The sequence below is a fragment of the Scylla paramamosain genome, chromosome 25 (assembly GCF_035594125.1).
Source record: "Scylla paramamosain isolate STU-SP2022 chromosome 25, ASM3559412v1, whole genome shotgun sequence".
Classification (NCBI taxonomy): Eukaryota; Metazoa; Arthropoda; class Malacostraca; order Decapoda; family Portunidae; genus Scylla; species Scylla paramamosain.
In genome coordinates, this window is record NC_087175.1 from 18,371 (window position 1) to 43,037 (window position 24,667).

General features: G+C 43.0%; 1 protein-coding gene across 11 annotated transcripts; it reads left to right on the plus strand.

Moving 5' to 3' along the window:
* Positions 1-1,939: 1,939 nt before the first annotated feature.
* Positions 1,940-24,250, plus strand: LOC135113014 (uncharacterized). Of its 11 annotated transcripts, XR_010274648.1 has the most exons (13): positions 6,538-6,552; positions 7,725-7,839; positions 12,111-12,295; positions 14,534-14,782; positions 16,708-16,984; positions 17,742-17,909; positions 18,918-19,025; positions 20,074-20,200; positions 20,753-20,938; positions 21,097-21,270; positions 21,389-21,511; positions 22,080-22,188; positions 22,394-24,250. XR_010274648.1 is itself a non-coding variant. In XM_064027934.1 (9 exons), exons 3-6 carry the CDS (start codon positions 17,856-17,858, stop codon positions 21,129-21,131), a joined length of 402 nt encoding a protein of 133 aa, XP_063884004.1. In that variant the 5' UTR covers positions 14,411-14,782; positions 16,708-16,984; positions 17,742-17,855; the 3' UTR covers positions 21,132-21,270; positions 21,389-21,511; positions 22,080-22,188; positions 22,394-24,250. The 11 variants fall into 11 exon arrangements, 1 of the variants encoding a protein (XP_063884004.1); XR_010274649.1 differs by lacking the exons at positions 6,538-6,552; positions 7,725-7,839 and adding an exon at positions 1,940-2,041; XR_010274654.1 differs by lacking the exon at positions 14,534-14,782.
* The last annotated feature ends 417 nt before the right edge of the window (positions 24,251-24,667 follow it).

Here is a 24,667-nt window from a genome sequence, read left to right on the forward strand (position 1 = left end):
GTATACTTGAATCAAGAGTAAATATAGACGCAGATACGAAGGCGGGCAAGCTGAGAGAGAGGGAAAGAAAGGGTCTGAATGAAAGGGAGGAGTCAGGCCTGCAGAAGGGGAGCTTTTGGTATTGTTTACTGATTAGTGTGATAAAGTGTTGTGTTGTGTTGTGAGGTGCAGAGAAAGAGAGAGAGGCTTGTGTGGTGATATTTCATGTTGATGTACAGCAATATGAAATAGTTCTCAGGAGAGAGAGAAAGAGATAGAAATTAGTGACACACACACACACACACACACACACACACACACACACACACACAGTAATACTCTATAGAAACCTATTTCTTTCCTAATTTGTCTATCTCCATCTTGTTTTTCATTGTAAGTCATTAATGTTTATCTTGTATTGTCTTGGCATTATTAAAACATGAGGTATATTATTATTAGTGGTTGTAGTTTTGTATCACAACATTAACTTATATTAGTTTTGCCTGAAAATCTCTCGTTTTCTAACATTCTCCCATCCTGCAGGCCTGAGTCCAGACCGAGACCCAGAGAAATGTAAACAAACGCACCAGTCAGACTTGATATAGGAGTGAATTTGTTGCTTTTTAAAGCGGCAGTCGGTCTGTACATGTGTGAGGTGGCGAGGGGTGTCGCCAGGGGGCGGCTAGTAGCGTCTGCCACCAGGGAAATATGTAAAAACATAAAAAAGACGCTTCTCAAGAAAGGTAAGGCCGGTTGCAGCTTTTATTTTTTCTTTATTTCTTTCCATCAGGTTAGGTTTATATTAATTCAGTTAGTTAGGTTTGCTTAAGTCTCTCTCTCTCTCTCTCTCTCTCTCTCTCTCTCTCTCTCTCTCTCTCTCTCTCTCTCTCTCTCTCTCTCTCTCTCTCTCTCTCTCTCTCTCTCTCTGTGGTGCTAATGGTGCAGGAAGGCCTTGTCTACCTGCACCATAAGCCACTATACCATGCGTCACTGTACATTTAAACTGTACCCCAAAAACTTAACCTAACTGGCCCTCACTTAAAAAAAAATATATCGTTTTTTTTTCGTGTTCTTAATATTTCAGTGCTACAATACCACATCACTGTACCCTATGATGCTAATGGTGCAGGAAGGCCTTGTCTACCTTCACCATAAGCGACTGTACCATGCGTCACTGTACCTTAAAACTGTACCACAAAAACAACCTAACTGGCCCTCACCTGAAAAAAAATATCTTTTTTTTTTTGTGTTTGCTTAATATTTCAGTGCTACAGTACCACAGCACTGTACTCTATGGTGCTAATGGTGCAGGAAGGCCTTGTCTACCTTCACCATAAGCCACTGTACCATGTGTCACTGTACCTTAAATCTGTACCACAAAAACAACCTAACTGGCCCTCACCTGAAAAAAAATCTCTTTTTTTTTTAACCTAACCTAACCTAACCTAACCTTACCTAACCTAACCTAACCTAACCTAACCTGACCTGACCTGACCTAACCTAACCTAACCTAACCTAACCTGACCTAACCTAACCTAACCTAACCTAACCTGACCTGACCTAACCTAACCTAACCTAACCTAACCTAACCTAACCTAACCTATCCTAACCTAACCGAGACATTAAAAATTAGTCACAAGGCAAAAAGACGATTCAAAGTGACTGACATACCAAGCAATTAATTAGTGAAATCAGTCTTTGTTGACTACTCCAAAGCCTTTCAGTTTGTCGACCTCAGTATACTGTTAGGAAAAAGTGCATTATTAAGACATTATTAGTGGTTGTATCACGGTATTTTATAATAGACTTATAACTAGTTTCCCCTGAAAATCTTTCGTTTTCTATCATTCTTTCATTCTACACGCCTGAGCCCTGACAGAGACCCAGAGAAATGTAAACAGGCACGAGTCAGACTTGATATAGGGCTGAATTTGTTGCTTTTCAGAGAGGGGCAGTCGGTCTGTACATGCGTGAGGTGGCGAGAGGCGTGTCCAGGGGGCGGCTAGTAGCGTGTGCCACCGTGGAAATATGTACAGACATAAAGAAGACGCCCTCAAGAAAGGTAAGGCCGGTTCCAGCTTTTATTTTTATTTATTTATTTCCATCCCGGCCTGGGACCGCCCCTTTCCCGAGTCCTGAGGTGTTGGGGGACGGCCCGGGGGTGCTGTGTGCCCGTGAGTGTACCAGGTGCTCAAGCATATACAAAACAAGGAAAGTTTGAAGCATTTTTAGAGGGGCAGTCGGTCTGTACTCGTACATGCGTGTACATTAATTTTGAGGTGTTCCTTGTCATCCCCTGTCACTCCTGCCTGCCTCTGTCACCTCTACCAATCCCTGTCAAGCTCTGCCAAGCCCTTTGTCACCTCTCAAGTAATGAGGTGGCTTGAGATGTGAGATTTTAAACAGAAGCCTTTGCTGTCACCCCTGCCAAGCCCTACCAAACCCTGTCAGCTCCCACCAAGGCCCTCTCAAGCCACCACTCAACCCCCTACCGAGACCTATCAGCTCTATAATCTGAAAAAAGTGCAGTGTCTTAGGAGGGATTGATTAAGTAAACAGTGACTTATGGCCAAAATGGAACTATATGGAGATTAAGTAGAGATTAGAATAGAAGCTGAAATTGAGCAGGATAGTTACAATCACAGACTTCCAACTTGCTACTCCTTGGTGTGAAAGAATCTGCAGGAAATTAAGTACATGGCAACTCCTGTTAGTCCCTCATGTGTTCTTGAAAGCAGACTGACAGATTCAGTGTGTGACATGCTGACGTGGGGGAAGGCTGTCTGGTGGCTGCTCTATGCTGTAGCTAACAAAATGGTTGTGTTTCAAGTGTTGTCATGCCTGGAAAGTCTACAGGTCATCATTACTAGTATAAATGTGTACTACAATGGTGAAATTTAGTGAAAAAATGTGCTGTTTATGTATTGGCAGGGAAAGATTTGTGCTCATCAAGACAATGATAAAAAAAAATTTTATATTATTATTATTATTACTATTTTTTTTCTTTTACTTGTTTTGCTGTAAGATGAGACTACAATAACTGCCCCTTGATGCCCTATAAGGTACCGCCAAGCACCAAGGGGCGGCCACCACGGTGCACAGTGAAGCACGTCCCAGCATCCCTGTCACCATCTTTTCCCTGCCAATAATTATGCATTACATTTCCCAACTAATTTCATTCTAGTGCAACATTTCTACTACTAATGGTGACCTGTACACTTCCCAGCATGACCAGTACAGCACTTCAAACAAACACAGCCTTTTCTTAGCCACAGCAAGGTGCAGCCACGACAGACAGCCTTCCCTAAGTCAGCATGTCACACTGCATCCATAACACTGAGCTTCCAGGAACACATCTGGGGGACTGATACAAGTTGCTGTGTAGGTCATTTGTCCCAGCAGACTCTTTCACACCAAGCAGGCATGAGGTGGTAGTCTGTGCAGTGCGTCAGTGCTTGGAATTTTGAACCGGTCTTGCTGCATCTATGGCCCAGAGACCAAACAGAGGGCTAGCTGAACCTAACACAAACCAAACAGACGCCCACCAGAACCATACACAGGCCCACAGAACTAACTGACTGGCTGGCCGGCTGACTCGCTGGCTGAGTGACTGACTGACTGACTGACTAACTGGCTGGCTGGCTGGCTTGCTGGCTGGCTTACTAACTGACTGACTGACTGACTGGCTGGCTGAGTGACTGATTGACAGGCTGGTTAGCTAGTTGGGTGGCTAGCTGGTTGGTTGAATGGCTGACTGACTGACTGACTGACTGACTGACTGACTGACTAGCTGAGTGACTGATTGATTGGCTGGTTGGTTGAATGCCTAGCTGGCTGGTTGAATGGCTGACTGACTGACTGACTGACTGACTGACTGACTGACTGACTGACTGACTGACTGACTGACTAACTGACTGACTGACTAGCTGAGTGACTGATTGATTGGCAGGTTTGTCGAATGGCTAGCTGGCTGGTTGAATGGCTAACTTACTGACTGACTGACTGACTGACTGACTGACTGACTGACTGACTAACTGAGTGACTGATTGATTGGCTGGTTGGTTGAATGGCTAGCTGGCTGGTTGAATGGCTGACTGACTGACTGACTGACTGACTTACTGACTGACTGACTGACTAACTGACTAGCTGAGTGACTGATTGATTGGCTGGTTGGTTGAATGGCTGACTGACTGACTGACTGACTGACTGACTGACTGACTGACTGACTGACTGACTGACTGACTGACTAGCTGAGTGACTGATTGATTGGCTAGTTGGTTGAATGGCTAGCTGGCTGGTTGAATGGCTGACTGACTGGCTGACTGACTGACTAACTGACTGACTGACTGACTGACTGACTGACTGACTGACTAGCTGAGTGACTGATTGATTGGCTGGTTGGTTGCATGCCTAGCTGGCTGGTTGAATGGCTGACTGACTGACTGACTGACTGACTGACTGACTGACTGACTGACTGACTGACTGACTGACTGACTAGCTGAGTGACTGATTGATTGGCTGGTTGGTTGAATGGCTAGCTGGCTGGTTGAATGGCTAACTGACTGACTGACTGACTGACTGACTGACTGACTGACTGACTGACTAACTTAGTGACTGATTGATTGGCTGGTTGGTTGAATGGCTAGCTGGCTGGTTGAATGGCTGACTGACTGACTGACTGACTGACTGACTGACTGACTGACTGACTGACTAACTGACTAGCTGAGTGACTGATTGATTGGCTGGTTGGTTGAATGGCTAGCTGGCTGGTTGAATGGCTGACTGACTGACTGACTGACTGACTGACTGACTGACTGACTGACTGAGTGACTGATTGATTGGCTAGTTGGTTGAATGGCTAGCTGGCTGGTTGAATGGCTGACTGACTGGCTGACTGACTGACTGACTGACTGACTGACTGACTGACTGACTGACTGACTAGCTGAGTGACTGATTGATTGGCTGGTTGGTTGAATGCCTAGCTGGCTGGTTGAATGGCTGACTGACTGACTGACTGACTGACTGACTGACTGACTGACTGACTGACTGACTAGCTGAGTGACTGATTTATTGGCTGGTTGGTTGAATGGCTAGCTGGCTGGTTGAATGGCTAACTGACTGACTGACTGACTGACTGACTGACTGACTGACTGACTGACTGACTGACTGACTGACTAACTGAGTGACTGATTGATTGGCTGGTTGGTTGAATGGCTAGCTGGCTGGTTGAATGGCTGACTGACTGACTGACTGACTGACTGACTGACTGACTGACTGACTAACTGACTAGCTGAGTGACTGATTGATTGGCTGGTTGGTTGAATGGCTAGCTGGCTGGTTGAATGGCTGACTGACTGACTGACTGACTGACTGACTGACTGACTGACTGACTGACTGACTAGCTGAGTGACTGATTGATTGGCTAGTTGGTTGAATGGCTAGCTGGCTGGTTGAATGGCTGACTGACTGGCTGACTGACTGACTGACTGACTGACTGACTGACTGACTGACTGACTGACTGACTAGCTGAGTGACTGATTGATTGGCTGGTTGGTTGAATGGCTAGCTGGCTGGTTGAATGGCTGACTGACTGACTGACTGACTGACTGACTGACTGACTGACTGACTGAGGCAGAGAGACAGGTAGGTGTTGGCAGGGTTGGTTTGGTTTGGAGTGTTGAGGTTTTATGATATTGTAGAGACAGAGAGGTTCAAAGCTTAATTAGACTTGTATCTTTGAGCCATGAGTCAGTAGAGAGGGAGAAAGAGGCAGACAGGCAGAGAGACAGGAAAAACAGGGAGGAAGAAAAGCTATTTGCACTGTACCTATAGGTCAGTATGGTGTAGAGTTGTATACTTGAATCAAGAGTAAATATAGACGCAGATACGAAGGCGGGCAAGCTGAGAGAGAGGGAAAGAAAGGGTCTGAATGAAAGGGAGGAGTCAGGCCTGCAGAAGGGGAGCTTTTGGTATTGTTTACTGATTAGTGTGATAAAGTGTTGTGTTGTGTTGTGAGGTGCAGAGAAAGAGAGAGGCTTGTGTGGTGATATTTCATGTTGATGTACAGCAATATGAAATAGTTCTCAGGAGAGAGAGAAAGAGATAGAAATTAGTGACACACACACACACACACACACACACACACACACACACACACACACAGTAATACTCTATAGAAACCTATTTCTTTCCTAATTTGTCTATCTCCATCTTGTTTTTCATTGTAAGTCATTAATGTTTATCTTGTATTGTCTTGGCATTATTAAAACATGAGGTATATTATTATTAGTGGTTGTAGTTTTGTATCACAACAATAACTTATATTAGTTTTGCCTGAAAATCTCTCGTTTTCTAACATTCTCCCATCCTGCAGGCCTGAGTCCAGACCGAGACCCAGAGAAATGTAAACAAACGCACCAGTCAGACTTGATATAGGAGTGAATTTGTTGCTTTTTAAAGCGGCAGTCGGTCTGTACATGTGTGAGGTGGCGAGGGGTGTCGCCAGGGGGCGGCTAGTAGCGTCTGCCACCAGGGAAATATGTAAAAACATAAAAAAGACGCTTCTCAAGAAAGGTAAGGCCGGTTGCAGCTTTTATTTTTTCTTTATTTCTTTCCATCAGGTTAGGTTTATATTAATTCAGTTAGTTAGGTTTGGTTAAGTCTCTCTCTCTCTCTCTCTCTCTCTCTCTCTCTCTCTCTCTCTCTCTCTCTCTCTCTCTCTCTCTCTCTCTCTCTCTGTGGTGCTAATGGTGCAGGAAGGCCTTGTCTACCTGCACCATAAGCCACTATACCATGCGTCACTGTACATTTAAACTGTACCCCAAAAACTTAACCTAACTGGCCCTCACTTAAAAAAAAATATATCGTTTTTTTTTCGTGTTCTTAATATTTCAGTGCTACAATACCACATCACTGTACCCTATGATGCTAATGGTGCAGGAAGGCCTTGTCTACCTTCACCATAAGCGACTGTACCATGCGTCACTGTACCTTAAAACTGTACCACAAAAACAACCTAACTGGCCCTCACCTGAAAAAAAATATCTTTTTTTTTTTGTGTTTGCTTAATATTTCAGTGCTACAGTACCACAGCACTGTACTCTATGGTGCTAATGGTGCAGGAAGGCCTTGTCTACCTTCACCATAAGCCACTGTACCATGTGTCACTGTACCTTAAATCTGTACCACAAAAACAACCTAACTGGCCCTCACCTGAAAAAAAATCTCTTTTTTTTTTAACCTAACCTAACCTTACCTAACCTTACCTAACCTAACCTAACCTAACCTAACCTGACCTGACCTGACCTAACCTAACCTAACCTAACCTAACCTGACCTAACCTAACCTAACCTAACCTAACCTGACCTGACCTAACCTAACCTAACCTAACCTAACCTAACCTATCCTAACCTAACCGAGACATTAAAAATTAGTCACAAGGCAAAAAGACGATTCAAAGTGACTGACATACCAAGCAATTAATTAGTGAAATCAGTCTTTGTTGACTACTCCAAAGCCTTTCAGTTTGTCGACCTCAGTATACTGTTAGGAAAAAGTGCATTATTAAGACATTATTAGTGGTTGTATCACGGTATTTTATAATAGACTTATAACTAGTTTCCCCTGAAAATCTTTCGTTTTCTATCATTCTTTCATTCTACACGCCTGAGCCCTGACAGAGACCCAGAGAAATGTAAACAGGCACGAGTCAGACTTGATATAGGGCTGAATTTGTTGCTTTTCAGAGAGGGGCAGTCGGTCTGTACATGCGTGAGGTGGCGAGAGGCGTGTCCAGGGGACGGCTAGTAGCGTGTGCCACCGTGGAAATATGTACAGACAAAGAAGACGCCCTCAAGAAAGGTAAGGCCGGTTCCAGCTTTTATTTTTATTTATTTATTTCCATCCCGGCCTGGGACCCCCCCTTTCCCGAGTCCTGAGGTGTTGGGGGACGGCCCGGGGGTGCTGTGTGCCCGTGAGTGTACCAGGTGCTCAAGCTTATACAAAACAAGGAAAGTTTGAAGCATTTTTAGAGGGGCAGTCGGTCTGTACATGCGTGTACTCGTACATTAATTTTGAGGTGTTCCTTGTCATCCCCTGTCACTCCTGCCTGCCTCTGTCACCTCTACCAATCCCTGTCAAGCTCTGCCAAGCCCTTTGTCACCTCTCAAGTAATGAGGTGGCTTGAGATGTGAGATTTTAAACAGAAGCCTTTGCTGTCACCCCTGCCAAACCCTACCAAACCCTGTCAGCCCCCACCAAGGCCCTCTCAAGCCACCACTCAACCCCCTACCGAGACCTATCAGCTCTATAATCTGAAAAAAGTGCAGTGTCTTAGGAGGGATTGATTAAGTAAACAGTGACTTATGGCCAAAATGGAACTATATGGAGATTAAGTAGAGATTAGAATAGAAGCTGAAATTGAGCAGGATAGTTACAATCACAGACTTCCAACTTGCTACTCCTTGGTGTGAAAGAATCTGCAGGAAATTAAGTACATGGCAACTCCTGTTAGTCCCTCATGTGTTCTTGAAAGCAGACTGACAGATTCAGTGTGTGACATGCTGACGTGGGGGAAGGCTGTCTGGTGGCTGCTCTATGCTGTAGCTAACAAAATGGTTGTGTTTCAAGTGTTGTCATGCCTGGAAAGTCTACAGGTCATCATTACTAGTATAAATGTGTACTACAATGGTGAAATTTAGTGAAAAAATGTGCTGTTTATGTATTGGCAGGGAAAGATTTGTGCTCATCAAGACAATGATAAAAATTTTTTTTTATTATTATTATTATTACTATTTTTTTTCTTTTACTTGTTTTGCTGTAAGATGAGACTACAATAACTGCCCCTTGATGCCCTATAAGGTACCGCCAAGCACCAAGGGGCGGCCACCACGGTGTACAGTGAAGCACGTCCCAGCATCCCTGTCACCATCTTTTCCCTGCCAATAATTATGCATTACATTTCCCAACTAATTTCATTCTAGTGCAACATTTCTACTACTAATGGTGGCCTGTACACTTCCCAGCATGACCAGTACAGCACTTCAAACAAACACAGCCTTTTCTTAGCCACAGCAAGGTGCAGCCACGACAGACAGCCTTCCCTAAGTCAGCATGTCACACTGCATCCATAACACTGAGCTTCCAGGAACACATCTGGGGGACTGATACAAGTTGCTGTGTAGGTCATTTGTCCCAGCAGACTCTTTCACACCAAGCAGGCATGAGGTGGTAGTCTGTGCAGTGCGTCAGTGCTTGGAATTTTGAACCGGTCTTGCTGCATCTATGGCCCAGAGACCAAACAGAGGGCTAGCTGAACCTAACACAAACCAAACAGAGGCACACCAGAACCATACACAGGCCCACAGAACTAACTGACTGGCTGGCCGGCTGACTCGCTGGCTGAGTGACTGACTGACTGACTGACTGACTGGCTGGCTGGCTGGCTGGCTTGCTGGCTGGCTTACTAACTGACTGACTGACTGACTGGCTGGCTGAGTGACTGATTGACTGGCTGGTTAGCTAGTTGGGTGGCTAGCTGGTTGGTTGAATGGCTGACTGACTGACTGACTGACTGACTGACTGACTGACTGACTAGCTGAGTGACTGATTGATTAGCTGGTTGGTTGAATGCCTAGCTGGCTGGTTGAATGGCTGACTGACTGACTGACTGACTGACTGACTGACTGACTAACTGACTGACTGACTAACTGACTGACTGACTGACTAGCTGAGTGACTGATTGATTGGCTGGTTTGTCGAATGGCTAGCTGGCTGGTTGAATGGCTAACTGACTGACTGACTGACTGACTGACTGACTGACTGACTGACTGACTGACTGACTGACTAACTGAGTGACTGATTGATTGGCTGGTTGGTTGAATGGCTAGCTGGCTGGTTGAATGGCTGACTGACTGACTGACTGACTGACTTACTGACTGACTGACTGACTAACTGACTAGCTGAGTGACTGATTGATTGGCTGGTTGGTTGAATGGCTAGCTGGCTGGTTGAATGGCTGACTGACTGACTGACTGACTGACTGACTGACTGACTGACTGACTAGCTGAGTGACTGATTGATTGGCTTGTTGGTTGAATGGCTAGCTGGCTGGTTGAATGGCTGACTGACTGGCTGACTGACTGACTAACTGACTGACTGACTGACTGACTGACTGACTGACTGACTGACTGACTGACTAGCTGAGTGACTGATTGATTGGCTGGTTGGTTGAATGCCTAGCTGGCTTGTTGAATGGCTGACTGACTGACTGACTGACTGACTGACTGACTGACTGACTGACTGACTAGCTGAGTGACTGATTGATTGGCTGGTTGGTTGAATGGCTAGCTGGCTGGTTGAATGGCTAACTGACTGACTGACTGACTGACTGACTGACTGACTGACTGACTGACTGACTGACTAACTGAGTGACTGATTGATTGGCTGGTTGGTTGAATGGCTAGCTGGCTGGTTGAATGGCTGACTGACTGACTGACTGACTGACTGACTGACTGACTGACTGACTGACTGACTGACTGACTGACTAACTGACTAGCTGAGTGACTGATTGATTGGCTGGTTGGTTGAATGGCTAGCTGGCTGGTTGAATGGCTGACTGACTGACTGACTGACTGACTGACTGACTGACTGACTGACTGACTGAGTGACTGATTGATTGGCTAGTTGGTTGAATGGCTAGCTGGCTGGTTGAATGGCTGACTGACTGGCTGACTGACTGACTGACTGACTGACTGACTGACTGACTGACTGACTGACTAGCTGAGTGACTGATTGATTGGCTGGTTGGTTGAATGCCTAGCTGGCTGGTTGAATGGCTGACTGACTGACTGACTGACTGACTGACTGACTGACTGACTGACTGACTGACTAGCTGAGTGACTGATTGATTGGCTGGTTGGTTGAATGGCTAGCTGGCTGGTTGAATGGCTAACTGACTGACTGACTGACTGACTGACTGACTGACTGACTGACTGACTGACTGACTGACTCACTGACTGACTAACTGAGTGACTGATTGATTGGCTGGTTGGTTGAATGGCTAGCTGGCTGGTTGAATGGCTGACTGACTGACTGACTGACTGACTGACTGACTGACTGACTGACTGACTGACTGACTGACTAACTGACTAGCTGAGTGACTGATTGATTGGCTGGTTGGTTGAATGGCTAGCTGGCTGGTTGAATGGCTGACTGACTGACTGACTGACTGACTGACTGACTGACTGACTGACTGACTGACTGACTGACTAGCTGAGTGACTGATTGATTGGCTAGTTGGTTGAATGGCTAGCTGGCTGGTTGAATGGCTGACTGACTGGCTGACTGACTGACTGACTGACTGACTGACTGACTGACTGACTGACTGACTGACTAGCTGAGTGACTGATTGATTGGCTGGTTGGTTGAATGGCTAGCTGGCTGGTTGAATGGCTGACTGACTGACTGACTGACTGACTGACTGACTGACTGACTGAGGCAGAGAGACAGGTAGGTGTTGGCAGGGTTGGTTTGGTTTGGAGTGTTGAGGTTTTATGATATTGTAGAGACAGAGAGGTTCAAAGCTTAATTAGACTTGTATCTTTGAGCCATGAGTCAGTAGAGAGGGAGAAAGAGGCAGACAGGCAGAGAGACAGGAAAAACAGGGAGGAAGAAAAGCTATTTGCACTGTACCTATAGGTCAGTATGGTGTAGAGTTGTATACTTGAATCAAGAGTAAATATAGACGCAGATACGAAGGCGGGCAAGCTGAGAGAGAGGGAAAGAAAGGGTCTGAATGAAAGGGAGGAGTCAGGCCTGCAGAAGGGGAGCTTTTGGTATTGTTTACTGATTAGTGTGATAAAGTTTTGTGTTGTGTTGTGAGGTGCAGAGAAAGAGAGAGAGGCTTGTGTGGTGATATTTCATGTTGATGTACAGCAATATGAAATAGTTCTCAGGAGAGAGAGAAAGAGATAGAAATTAGTGACACACACACACACACACACACACACACACACACACACACACACAGTAATACTCTACGAGTATAGAAACCTATTTCTTTCCTAATTTGTCTATCTCCATCTTGTTTTTCATTGTAAGTCATTAATGTTTATCTTGTATTGTCTTGGCAGATGTGGTGAAGACAGTGTTATGCACCACCACACCACCATTACACTTCCTGTCTTGCTTGGTGAATGAACAGAGCACCACTAACATCACATCATTGCATCACCACATCACCACACCACCACCTCCTGTCCTGCCCCAGTGAAATAGAACATCACCACCACATCACCACATCAAGAGTCAGTGATTGGTGAGTACAGCAATTAGTATTTATATGCATGTAGTGTACTGTAATCTTGTTCATGTATGTACTCGTATGTTGTGTGGACACAACCTTCCTGGCACACACTGACTTCACTTGACCTCATCTCACCAGGACACAAAGAACACACCTGACCTGTCATCATTCCTGACATACACTCACCCACCCAGACTTCACTACACACACACACACACACACACACACACACACACACACACACACACATTATTATTATTATTGTTATTATTATTATTATTATTATTATTATTATTATTATTATTATTATTATTATTATTATATTTCTCTTCTCTCTCTATAATTATTTATTTATTTATTCATCCGTTTCTTTATTTTGATGAAAAGAAATTATTAACATATGAGGCGCGCGGTACAACAACGACGTACGTACAACAACGACGTAACCGTGTTTTTGCCTGCTCCGTGTGGTAGAAGGGTGTAAAAGTCTCGTGGTGATGTCGGCCAAGTCATATTCGACCATCTAAGCACCTGTACTAAGGCTCAAAGTCGAGCGTAGTGCGGAGAAAATTTCTCTGGACTAACATCTCGAAAGCGGTACAACAACGACGCAACCTGCTCCTCCCAGCCTCACGTGCGTATGGCCAATCAGCGGCGCGGTTGCAGCCGCCCGGCGCGGGCGAGCCAATCACAGCACCGCTGCCATGTTTACCAGCGCCGTTGCCATGGTGACAACACACTCACCATGTGCTCATCCACTCTGCCCTTTAACACGCCCGAGCACAGACGCACGCTACCTTTCTCGTGACTCTTTACGCAACTATGGCTACTAGAGTGCAGACGAAAGTGTCACAGCATCCTGCTGTGGCCACCAGCCTTACGTAAGTTTTTTAAATCCCCAGTCAACCCGACTTAGTGGGTTGAAGGGGGATTTAAAGGGTTGGTAAATCCGCTAAGGGCATTGCCAGGATCAAACAGACGTATCCTGGTAATCAACTTAACTGTCTCAAGCCAGTGTAAAGGATGAGAGCCAACTATATTCATTGAATACAAAAAAAAAAAAAAAAATTCGTTTCTTCATAATGTTCTTGACATAGCGGCTTTCCATTAATACTTACCAGAATGCATGCACAAACATAAAATTATCAGCATTACACACTGTTAGTCATAGCAGGACGTCAAAGTTATGGTAGGAGTAATAACGTGCCGGTAATGAGTAAGTTTTATTTTTTACGCTCGGAAAAAAATTCATAAAAAATTTATTTATGTACCAATCTTCATGAAACTTTCACTTAATACTATGTGTACTAGGCTCTAACACATTATTAACAAATGAAAACAATATCGGGAAAAAAAATTATTACCTACGGTATACGCGTTAATTAACGCGTAAGTCATCCACCCAAAATCGTCACCTATCACTTCGAAACCTACATCCCCAAACAGAACTACCCAAGACCTTTCAAATGATGTATAATACTTACTTATTTAAGGGTATCCTTTTGTGCGCAATCAGTGTTTAACTTTGAGCGCGTTTTTCTCGAAACTTCCATTTCTCGGTTACGTCGTTGTTGCGCCGCGCGCCTCATATATCAATTTAATCTCTCTCTCTCTCTCTCTCTCTCTCTCTCTCTCTCTCTCTCTCTCTCTCTCTCTCTCTCTCTCTCTCTGAATCTGTTTCTCATTTTTCAGAACAGATTCTTTTCCATCTAATTATGAAACCTAACTCTCTCTCTCTCTCTCTCTCTCTCTCTCTCTCTCTCTCTCTCTCTCTCTCTCTCTCTCTCTCTAATGAACCCTCCAGTTTTTTTTTTTTTTTTATAATACGAGTGTAAATATTTTGCATGGTGGCTTCACAATGCCGCAGTGCCACTGAAAAAATATTATGATGTTTTTTGAGTGGCGAACAGTCTGGGTTTTTTTTTTCTTAATTGAATGAGTGAAAGACTCTGATTCTTTATGTACGTGTGTGTGGCTGAATATGTGTATGTGTGTGTGTGTCTATGTGTGTTTGTGTACAGGCCTCTTCTCTAGTGTCACAATGCCATAAGTGATGGTGCTTCGTGTGCAGGTGTGTATTACGTGTATAAGGTGTGTGAGTGCGTACAGTGCCACATAGAGCCCTACAGTGCCAGACCAGGGGAGTGAAACAAATCTGGCATCTTCGTAGTGACGTCATGGCGCGCGCGCGCGCAGCTACTCGGTTCATTCCAGTGATCGAAAAGTATAATAGCGAATCTTGTCTCCCAGCCTGCAGCCAGCCCTAGCCTGACCCGCCAGACATGTGTCCCAGGCCTTCCCCTAGCCTGTAGAGCCATGTAAGCCTGCAGGTCAAGGTCAGGTAAAAAAAAAAACAGGCCGTAACGTAAAAGATCAAGACATTTACGAAGACTGTCTTTGATGGGCTCAGGTCCTCCGTGCAGACCACCAACAAGCAAGAGATTGACGAAATACAGGTTGTGAAGACGCTGCAAGCTGATGCCTTCAGAGATCGCGAAGGTAATAGTCACACATGCTCACCCTGCACTTATCACCCTGATAGTCCAAGATAGTAGTGACATTAGTGGTTCTTCAATGTCCGCCTCCCTCTCTCCCTCTCTCTCTCTCTCTCTCCGCTGCCTGTCACCAACTTGGCCCTCTCTTCATTCGTTTTTTTTTCAGTTTTCTTATCTCCTGCGCTTATTATTACCGCCATACTGCGTGTATAGATAGTTTATACACCCATACATCTGCCATGAATGTATTACCGTGATAGTCCAAGCTGTCAGTGAGATTGATAGTACGTGTTTGGACCCCTCTCCCCACCATCCGACACCAAACAACCGCCTTGTCGCTAACATTTTTCCTTATTTCTTCCCTGATACGCTTATTTATACATCTATACTGCGTTCATACATAGATTATACATTGATACATGTACCCTGAGTTCCTGTGCATGTAAAAATGTGTCTATAGTACGAAAAATAACAAGATAATTTTTCCATATTTTTCCTTCCTTTCCCCGCCCTCACCAAAACATCGGTGCCCTTCTTTTTTTCATTGTTTCTTCTCATTCACGCCCATAGGTGAATTATTCATTTACACATCTACTATTCACATCCCAGCCCGATAATCCTAGTCTGTAGTTAAATAAGATACTTTGTGTTAGTCAGCGTCACCTATGCCTGCATCTCCATCCCCTCCCTCTCTGTCATCCCAGACTGACAATATTAATTTCTCCTCACCTACGCTTATTTATATGCCAATATACTGTTCATACATATTTCATACATACATACATGTCATGTTTCTCTGTATATATAGATTTCTACCTGTAATGATAAAAGTATAAATGTATGCCTTGGGTCTGGCAGGTAAATGAATCTTCAGTTTGTTTTCTTAATTTCTTCATGTCACTATACCACAGCACTGTACCCTATGGTGCTAGTGGTGCAGGAAGGCCTTGTCTACCTACACCATAAACCACTGTACCATGCATCACTGTAACTTTAAACTGTAGCACAAAAACTTAACCTAACTGTGATGTTCCTAGACCTCCTAAACGATTTCCAAGAGTGGTGAATCAACTTGCAAGACTCCCACTGTTGCAGTACCATGTCAGTGTACATTGTGGTGTTAATGGTGCAGTACAAGGGCCTGGCAGTGTACCATGTGCCATAGTACCTCAAAAACACCTGTAAGACTGTTTTTCTTCTTTTCCTCTGATATATTTGTTTATTTATTTATTTATTACAATTTTTTATCTATTGTTTTGGTTTGCTTCAGAATCCTGAATCATGTGTTTTTTTTTTCTATTTATTTTTATTATTTTATTTATTTATTTCTATATAATTAGATTTGGTTAGGTTAGTTCGGCTGAGTTAGGTTGGCTTCAGTTCATCAAAGTTAGGTCAGGTTAGGTTACGTCAGGTCAGGTTAGTCTAGAATAATTTACGTTAGGTTAAGTTAGGTTACGTTAGGTTAGGTTAAGTTAGCTTACATTAGGTTAGGTCAGGTCAGGTTAGGTTAGGTTAGGTTAGGTCATCCCCTGTCAGTCCTGCCTGCCCCTGTCACCTCTACCAATCCCTGTCAAGCTCTGCCAAGCCCTTTGTTACCTCTCAAGTAATGAGGTGGCTTGAGATGTGAGATTTTAAACAGAAGCCTTTGCTGTCACCCCTGCCAAGCCCTACCAAACCCTGTCAGCCCCCACCAAGGCGCTCTCAAGCCCCACCAAGGCCTGTCAACCCCCTACCGAGACCTATCAGCTCTATAATCTGAAAAAAGTGCAGTGTCTTAGGAGGGATTGATTAAGTAAACAGTGACTTATGGCCAAAATGGAATGACTGACTGACTGACTGACTGACTAGCTGAGTGACTGATTGATTGGCTAGTTGGTTGAATGGCTAGCTCCAACACTTGAACTGACCAGTCTTACACCTCAACAGGTCCTCACCTTGTTGTAGGAGAGCTGACAACATGTACCAGCCAGCAGCAACTCCCATGCTAACAGGCTTCTCCCCCGCGGGTATGTAGCACCTCTGGAGTCGCTCGATGAAGAAGAGGATGCTGGCGAGGCCTGTCGTGTTAGCCGGGATGCGCCGGTACAGAGCTGTGTCCGTTGGGGTTGTGTAGGCAAGCATCTTCTTGGCAAGGTCCTCGTAGGTGGCCGCAAACAGTTTACGGCTGTGGGATGAGAACTTGTCTTGTGAATGTGACGTTGGGGTGAGTGTTAATCTGATTTTGTGTTACTATGTTCTGTGGGGAGTGGGTGTTAATGTGATTTTTTGTTAACTGAATGCTGTGTCTGACCTCCTGAGGTGTAGTATGGTGGGCCACAAGATTGTCCCTTTCCACTAGGGGCTGACAGATGATATTAAGAGTGTGAATGTGTGTGTGGTGTTAACGTGCTGGAGTGTGCACAGCCAGGAGTGTTTGGGGAATGAAAATAAAAGGAGTTATGGATGTTTAAAAATGCATCTTTTGAGAGCTAAGTATACAAGAAAGTTGGTGTGTTTGGGGAATGAGTAAACAATGAAGAAATGTTTTGAGGAACTGGGTGTGCAGAGGCAGGAGTGTTTGGAGAATGAGAATACAGGAAGACAGGAATGATTTGGGAATAAGTGTACAAGAAAGGAGTGTTTGAGTGACAATATATAAGGAAGAGGTGTTTTGAAAATGAGAGTACAAGGAATGAGCATTTTGGGAGTTAATATACAAGGAAGCAAGTATTTAAGGGACAAGTATACAAGATTATTTTCCTGTCATATGTCATTATACAATGTTTTTCTTTGTTATATACATCATTCCCTTTCACTTTTCATATCTTGTGTTCTCGTCATTCTGATGTAATGTTACAGATAGAGAATGTTTGGTGTCAAATTTTCACTAATTTCATATGTGTATAAACTTTCATTTCATTGACTTTTTTTTACTATTACTACTATATTTGCTTGCTTTTTAAACAAGTCTTTTCTTTCAGAGGAGGGAAGCACAGGGGAAGAGGAGGACGAGGAGGAAGAGAGTTAAGAGTCACAAGAGGAGGAGGAAGGTGGAAAGAAAGAGGAAGGAGAGGAGGAGGAGGAGGAGGAGGAAGATGGAGAAGGAAAGGAGAAAGATAAGAAGGAAGGAAATGCCGCAGAAGGAGAAGGTGAGTTGTTAATAAGGTTTTGTGTGACAAGTTTTCTGAAAATTTTATTTGTTTACATGAAGTTCGTTTTGTATATATTACTCTTAATATACTACTTCTCCCACCACATGCAATTTGTCTGTCTGCTGTTGTGGTTCTTTCATTTCTTGTTCCCTTTCCTGAATATACCATTTCCTTAGTTTCATATCTAGTACCCTCCAATAAAATTTCTGCTTCTCGGTCTCTGTACTTCTCTCGTTTTTTTTGCTTGGCTTCATTCCTCAGATCCTTCTCTTTTTCCCTTTCTTCCAAGTTCATATCTCTTTTTTACCCAAATATTCTTGTATTCTGAATTTTCAGCCAGCTTCCCAGTTCTCACTAGGATCTCCTTTACTGTAACTTGGGATCTCATTCTCACTTTTAATGGTCTTTTACCTCCTTCACTATATTTTCCAATTCTATATGCTTCTTCCACTTCTCATTCCAGTCCCTGTTCTTCACCTTGGACCATTGTAATAATTTTCCTTACCAACTCCTCTCTCTCTCTCTCTCTCTCTCTCTCTCTCTCTCTCTCTCTCTCTCTCTCTCTCTCTCTCTCTCTCTCTCTCTCTCTCTCTCTCTCTCTCTCTCTCTCTCTCTCTCTCTCTCTCTCTCTCTCTCTCTCTCTCTCTTATTCCCTTTTCTTCCTTTCTTCCTTCCCTCCTATCTTTGTTTCTCCCTCCTCCTCCTCCTCCTCCTCCTCCTTCCTCCTCCTCCTCCTCCTCCTCCTCCTCCTCCTCCTCCTCCTCCTCCTCCTCCTCCTCCTCCTCCTCCTCCTCCTCCTCCTCCTTCATTCTACCTAACAAGAAATAATAGATTCAAGATTATACCCAAACGTTTTAAATCCCACAAGGCCAAACATTTTTTCTTTAATCGTATAGTAAATATATGGAGTAAACTTCCTGCAGAAATTGTGAACAATATTGAAATTGTGAAAGCAATATTATTGAATCAGTTCATCCTAAACATTTACACTTTGTTTTTCCACAGAGCAATAAGAAATTAGAATTGACAGAGAAACCAGACAAGGGACTGCATTTGAAGAAGCACAAGAACCAAGAAATTACATCATTCAATGAAATGACAACATAATCTAAAGTAAGAATTTACATAGCTTTCATTTTGGTTTACATTCTGAAAGGTAACAGTAACATGGATATGTTTTTATATTGAAATCTTTCTCTGATTGCATACAAATGGTACCAATCAACAAATAATAATGTAATACTTAGAAGCTGGGAATTCAAATCACTGGTAGATAAAATGAACCACCATTCTAGAGTGTACATAACTAAGGAATTAATATACTGGTTAACTGTCACACCAGCATGAACAGAATAGCAACAATTGTTGAGTAGAGTCTGTAGGAGGCAGGGAAGGAGGCATGTAGTCAGTTTTAGAGAGCAGTTATTATGAAATCAGCTGTAGAATATTCCTAAGATGCAATACTACTGGAGTCTGTCAGCTTGAAGACAGTTTATTAAAGAAGGGAAGTTCATGAGATATAAAGCCTTTGATTATTCAGTTTCATTTCCAAAGTAACATTTATTTATTGGTGTGTTGCTTCCTGTAAATAGTAAAGCCTTGACAGCACTGCATCTCTCACACCACGCTGTAACTGTTGAGAGAACCCTAACCCTTAGAGAGAGGAGGAGGGAATCCTTGGTTTATGTTCAGTAAAGCCCTGTATTCTTGTCATGGCAATGTAGAATGGAGGCGTCATTGGTTTATGTTCAGTAAAGCCCTGTATTCTTGTCATGGCAATGTAGAATGGAGGCGTCCTTGGTTTATGTTCAGTAAAGCCCCGTATTCTTGTCATGGCAATGTAGAATGGAGGCGTCCTTGGTTTATGTTCAGTAAAGCCCTGTATTCTTGTCATGGCAATGTAGAATGGAGACGTCATTGGTCACATACTGTTCTAATGTAATCTAATGTAATCTAATGGAATCATGAAGGTGTAAAAATGCAGGATATGGACATCATCAGCTTTTGTCATTAAGGGTGGTAAAGTGAAAGATTTGTTAATCACTTTGGTCTTTAGTTGATGCTTCTGGTGAGGCTTTCCTGTTTAAACTTGGCATAATATATATAAAATGATGTGGCATGTTAAACAAGTTAACTTACTGCCTTCTTGTGTCTTTCACAGATAGAAATAAAAAACGTCACAAGACAGAATAGTGAGCTGCATGCACTTATCACAGAGTATAAAGTCACTCCCTCAGAGGAAAAAGACAAGGATGGCATGTCTTCATGTGAGAACTCAGAAGCTAAATGTGAGCTACCATCCACATGAATATATATTTGTATATCAAACTGACATTCTCCTTGGAGGGAGGCTTTCCAAAGTGCACACACACACACACACACACACACACACACACACACACACACACACACACACACACACACACACATCTCTGCATCAGGACTCAACAGCCAGACTGATAAACAATTACTTCACCCAAGATGATCAGCTGATAGGATTAGCTGTGGATGAGCCTCCTGTGGTGACTAGGAGTACAAAAGCCAGCAGCTAATTTTGGGAGCTGCCAGTCATCATGGTCCTGGTGTCTGAGGTGCTGCTTTTGCATTTTCCCAGTCATGGGTCGAGGCTACATCACATTTATTCATTCACAGTTGCTCTTAGTTATCTCTGTTACAAGTTAAAATTTTTCCTGGCTCCACAGACATTTCTGGTGCATCTAACCCTCTCTCCATTGCCCTTCTATTTCCCTTAGTCTTATACCCACTTCTTACATTACGTCTAATTACTTCCATTGGTCATTCTTGTCTGGCCCTCTGTTGCATCAATTTTTCACCTCCAGGTACAGATACCAAGGGGAAATTGCTGGGTCAAGTGGCTACACTGACATCTGAGGTTAGCAGGTTGGAGAGTGAGTGCAGCAGTCTTCAGGTTCAGCTAGACTGTGAGAGGGATAAGTATAACAAACTGCTGGGAGAATCTCTTGCTCATGAAAAGTTGTCTGAAGATGTCATAACTGAACCAAAAGGTAAGAAAGTTTATATTCTCTAATAATAAAGCAAATAATTTTTCCTCACTGTTGCTCAATTTTTTGAATTAATAACAAAATAAAAGCATTGTTATTGGATTTGTTTATTGAGGCTGTATTAAGAAAAGTTGAGAGAAACAAACTTATTGTTTTATCAGGAGAAACAACAGGATTGGGAGGAACTGAGCTTTAACAGAAGCTGCAACAACTGCAGGAGGCTCACAGGGTCCTGGAGAGCAGGTTAACTTGCAGCATGAAGGAGGTGGCTGAGCTGAGTGACAGGAAGTAGCAGCTTGAGCATGCTGTAGTGCATGAGGAGACAGAGTCCATCGGTGAGTGCATGTTTTTTGCTCATTTGAATCATCTGTAAAAGTGAAGTGGAGGAAGTGTTTACTGTTTACTGTATGCCATTTCCTTGGTCTTTTAATGAAGAATTTTATCCTTCTTCAGGTGACTACATCACCATCTACCAGTTGCAGCGAGGAGTGATGAAGCAACAAGCTCGAGAACGCGAGTTAGACCTTGCCAGCCTCCATCATGAATGAGAGGAAATGAAGCAAAACCACTCTGCAGGTTAGTGCTCTCTTTTGCATCTCACACACTTCTTATTCATGTCATGGCAGATTAGTGATTTCTGCTGCATCTCACACACTTCTTATTCAATTGCTGGCAGGTTAGTGATCTCTGCTGCATCTCACACACTTCTTATTCAATTGCTGGCAGGTTAGTGATCTCTGCTGCATCTCAAACGGTTCTTATTCAGGTGTTGACCAAAGTACTAAGCCTTCATATCATTACCTTGCTCTGTGATGGAGGCTACACCATCTGGCATCTAGCTGAGATTTAATGTTGCAGTAAAGCTTCCATATGAGTTCATGTAGAGCAAAATGTTTTCAAATGCCAGGGAAGTAGTGTAATGTAACCTTCCAGAGAAATCTATCCCTCATTTATTAGTTAACAGGAGTGTTTAATGTACTTAATGTGATTAGCCAGGATCAAGGGTCAACTTCTTCACTGACCATTTACTCTCAGGTGATGTATCTGTCCTCCATGAGTCACCAGAGACACATAAGGTGTTGTAAGTGAAATTTCATCTATTAGATTTATTCAAAATGTGAATTAACACAGTTGTTTCCTGCAGGATTTGATATCAAAGCTGGTGCAGGAAAAGGAAGCAGATCATGACCTTCAGCAGCTCGAGAAGATAAGCAGCGTCCTTAAGAGTCCAGTTGCTATCTTTAGCAGTGTTGGTGAGTAGTAAAAACTGAGCCATCTTATGAAGTGCAACGAAACATTATTATTATCTTCATAATTTTCTTGAAATAAACAGATTTCTGTGGCATGTTGCTCATTAGCACTTTAATATCAGATAACACCAGTTATTTATGTAATGATGTAATGTACTAAGTAGATGAAATACAAGTGGCATCTGCTAACACTCTTGATGTGGAACAGGAACCAGTGAGTCTGAGACACCCACCAGCAGTGGAAAGCTGGCTGACGAGCGCCTCAAGCACTCTGAAAAGGTGGAGCAACAACAAGAAACAGAAAATTGCATCCATCATTCTTTGCCTGAGGAGGGAATTGATGCTCTGTTGACCCTTCACACTGATGTCCCTCATGAGGAGGCAGAATATGAATCCTACAGAACTTGCCCATAGAAAAACCAAAACTGTTACTGCTGCCACACTGCCACCACTTCCACTGACACCAAAAGCCCAACTGTGCAGAGAATCCTGGACCTCCGCAATGAAATGGAGTCCACCAGTCACCTGGAGCACTTTAGCCTCCAAAAGTTCCATCCGTGTCCATTGTGTTTGGGTAAACTTATCACTGTATAAGGGGACAAGTATCAGTGTATGGTTACTATATACTCATTTGTACTTAAAGATGTCATGTCACATCATTCTCTCTCTCTCTCTCTCTCTCTCTCTCTCTCTCTCTCTCTCTCTCTCTCTCTCTCTCTCTCTCTCTCTCTCTCTCTCTCTCTCTCTCTCTCTCTCTCTCTCTCTCTCTCTCTCTCTCTCTCTCTCTCTCTCTCTCTCTCTCTCTCTCTCTCTCTCTCTCTCTCTCTCTCTCTCTCTCTCTCTCTCTCTCTCTCTCTCTCTCTCTCTCTCTCTCTCTCTCTCTCTCTCTCTCTCTCTCTTTCTTTCTTTCTTTCTTTCTTTCTTTCTTTCTTTCTTTTTGCATATTTTACTGCTTTACATTCCTCCCCACAGTATTTTTTCATCTACTTTATGACTGCAGTAGTTTTATCATCCCAGTGTATGCCGTATCCACTCTGAAACTGTAATTCACCAATCAGCTCAAATGTGTCTCTGTTTTGATAATCATTAATTTGTTTCAGCTACACAACCACTCTGATAAGGGACAAAATCTACTTCACCAGTCATCTATGTCATACAGTCATATATATTCATACATATGACAAAATACTCTTCCTAAGACATTTCTTATTTTCTCTTCTCAAGTGACCTGTCCATCTATCTAAGGTACCACATAACATTTAAAACTTACAATATTGCATTTAATTCATGAACATTTTTTTGTCTATGTAGACTTGAAATTGTATTGGTTCCTGTGGATGAGTGGGCCATGCTGTGCTTTGTCAAGGATGGTGTTTGGTATTGTGATGACTCTTGCCACAATCAAGTGTCTCCCACAGAGTAGTGGAGTACCTATGTATGGTGTTGACCCAAGCTGTCCAGGTCTCATCCAATGCCTTAATATGATTTAGATGATCAAAATGGTTTAACTCACCATTTAATCAGCTGACTGATTTGAATGGAGAAGTATGTAATGTGTTGTAGCCTAACCATCCCTGCCAGCATGGTCAGACTCTTGGTAGTAACCTGAAATGCTCCTAGGTAGTGAGTATCATTGCACATAATGATCTTTACTTTGTCAGTAATTCAATGATACTGAATATTACTCTACTGGATTTTGCTCAGCACTGCTTGGTAACTTTTGGCCATAATCCCAGGTCTGGAATGATATGAAGCCATGTTTTTACATTCCATATGAGACAGGCAAGCACTATGCTTTGCCTGACTGATACCTGTACTTTGCATTTATGACCCCAGGTAGTTCATCACTCTCTCTCTCTCTCTCTCTCTCTCTCTCTCTCTCTCTCTCTCTCTCTCTCTCTCTCTCTCTCTCTCTCTCTCTCTCTCTCTGTTTGGAATTATACTGTATATTAGGAAATATCATTAAAGAGTGTGTGTGTAAAAAGTGTTTGCATTATTGTGCATTTGATGTTGGTTTCATGATTTATAAAGATTGCTATTTTTAATAAAGTTATTGAAATTGTTATTGAGTGTTTGTATTGAACTCATTAGCTTTGTAATAGTGTGCGTCTCATCATGCATTCATTAATGATGTAGAGTGGAAATGTCCACTCCTATCATGCATAATATCAATGCATTATTGGTTTATGTTGTTATTTGTGTATAAATTGTAAAGTTATGCCAGTCTATTTTAGTACAAACTAAATATCAGCTGGAAGAGAGGACAGGTAATGGCACACTAAAACACAGGAAGGGACAATGATATAACCATCCAATTTAACAATACACAGAGCAAGAAGAATGAGAAAGCAATAAAAATGGATTATTTAATGGATGATTAATAGACCCTCATTTGTAATGTTATTTCAGGCAAGAATATTAAAAGAGACAGCTGGCTTGCCCTTTGTACTTGTTCAGCTTGCCCTTAGCACTTGTTCATACA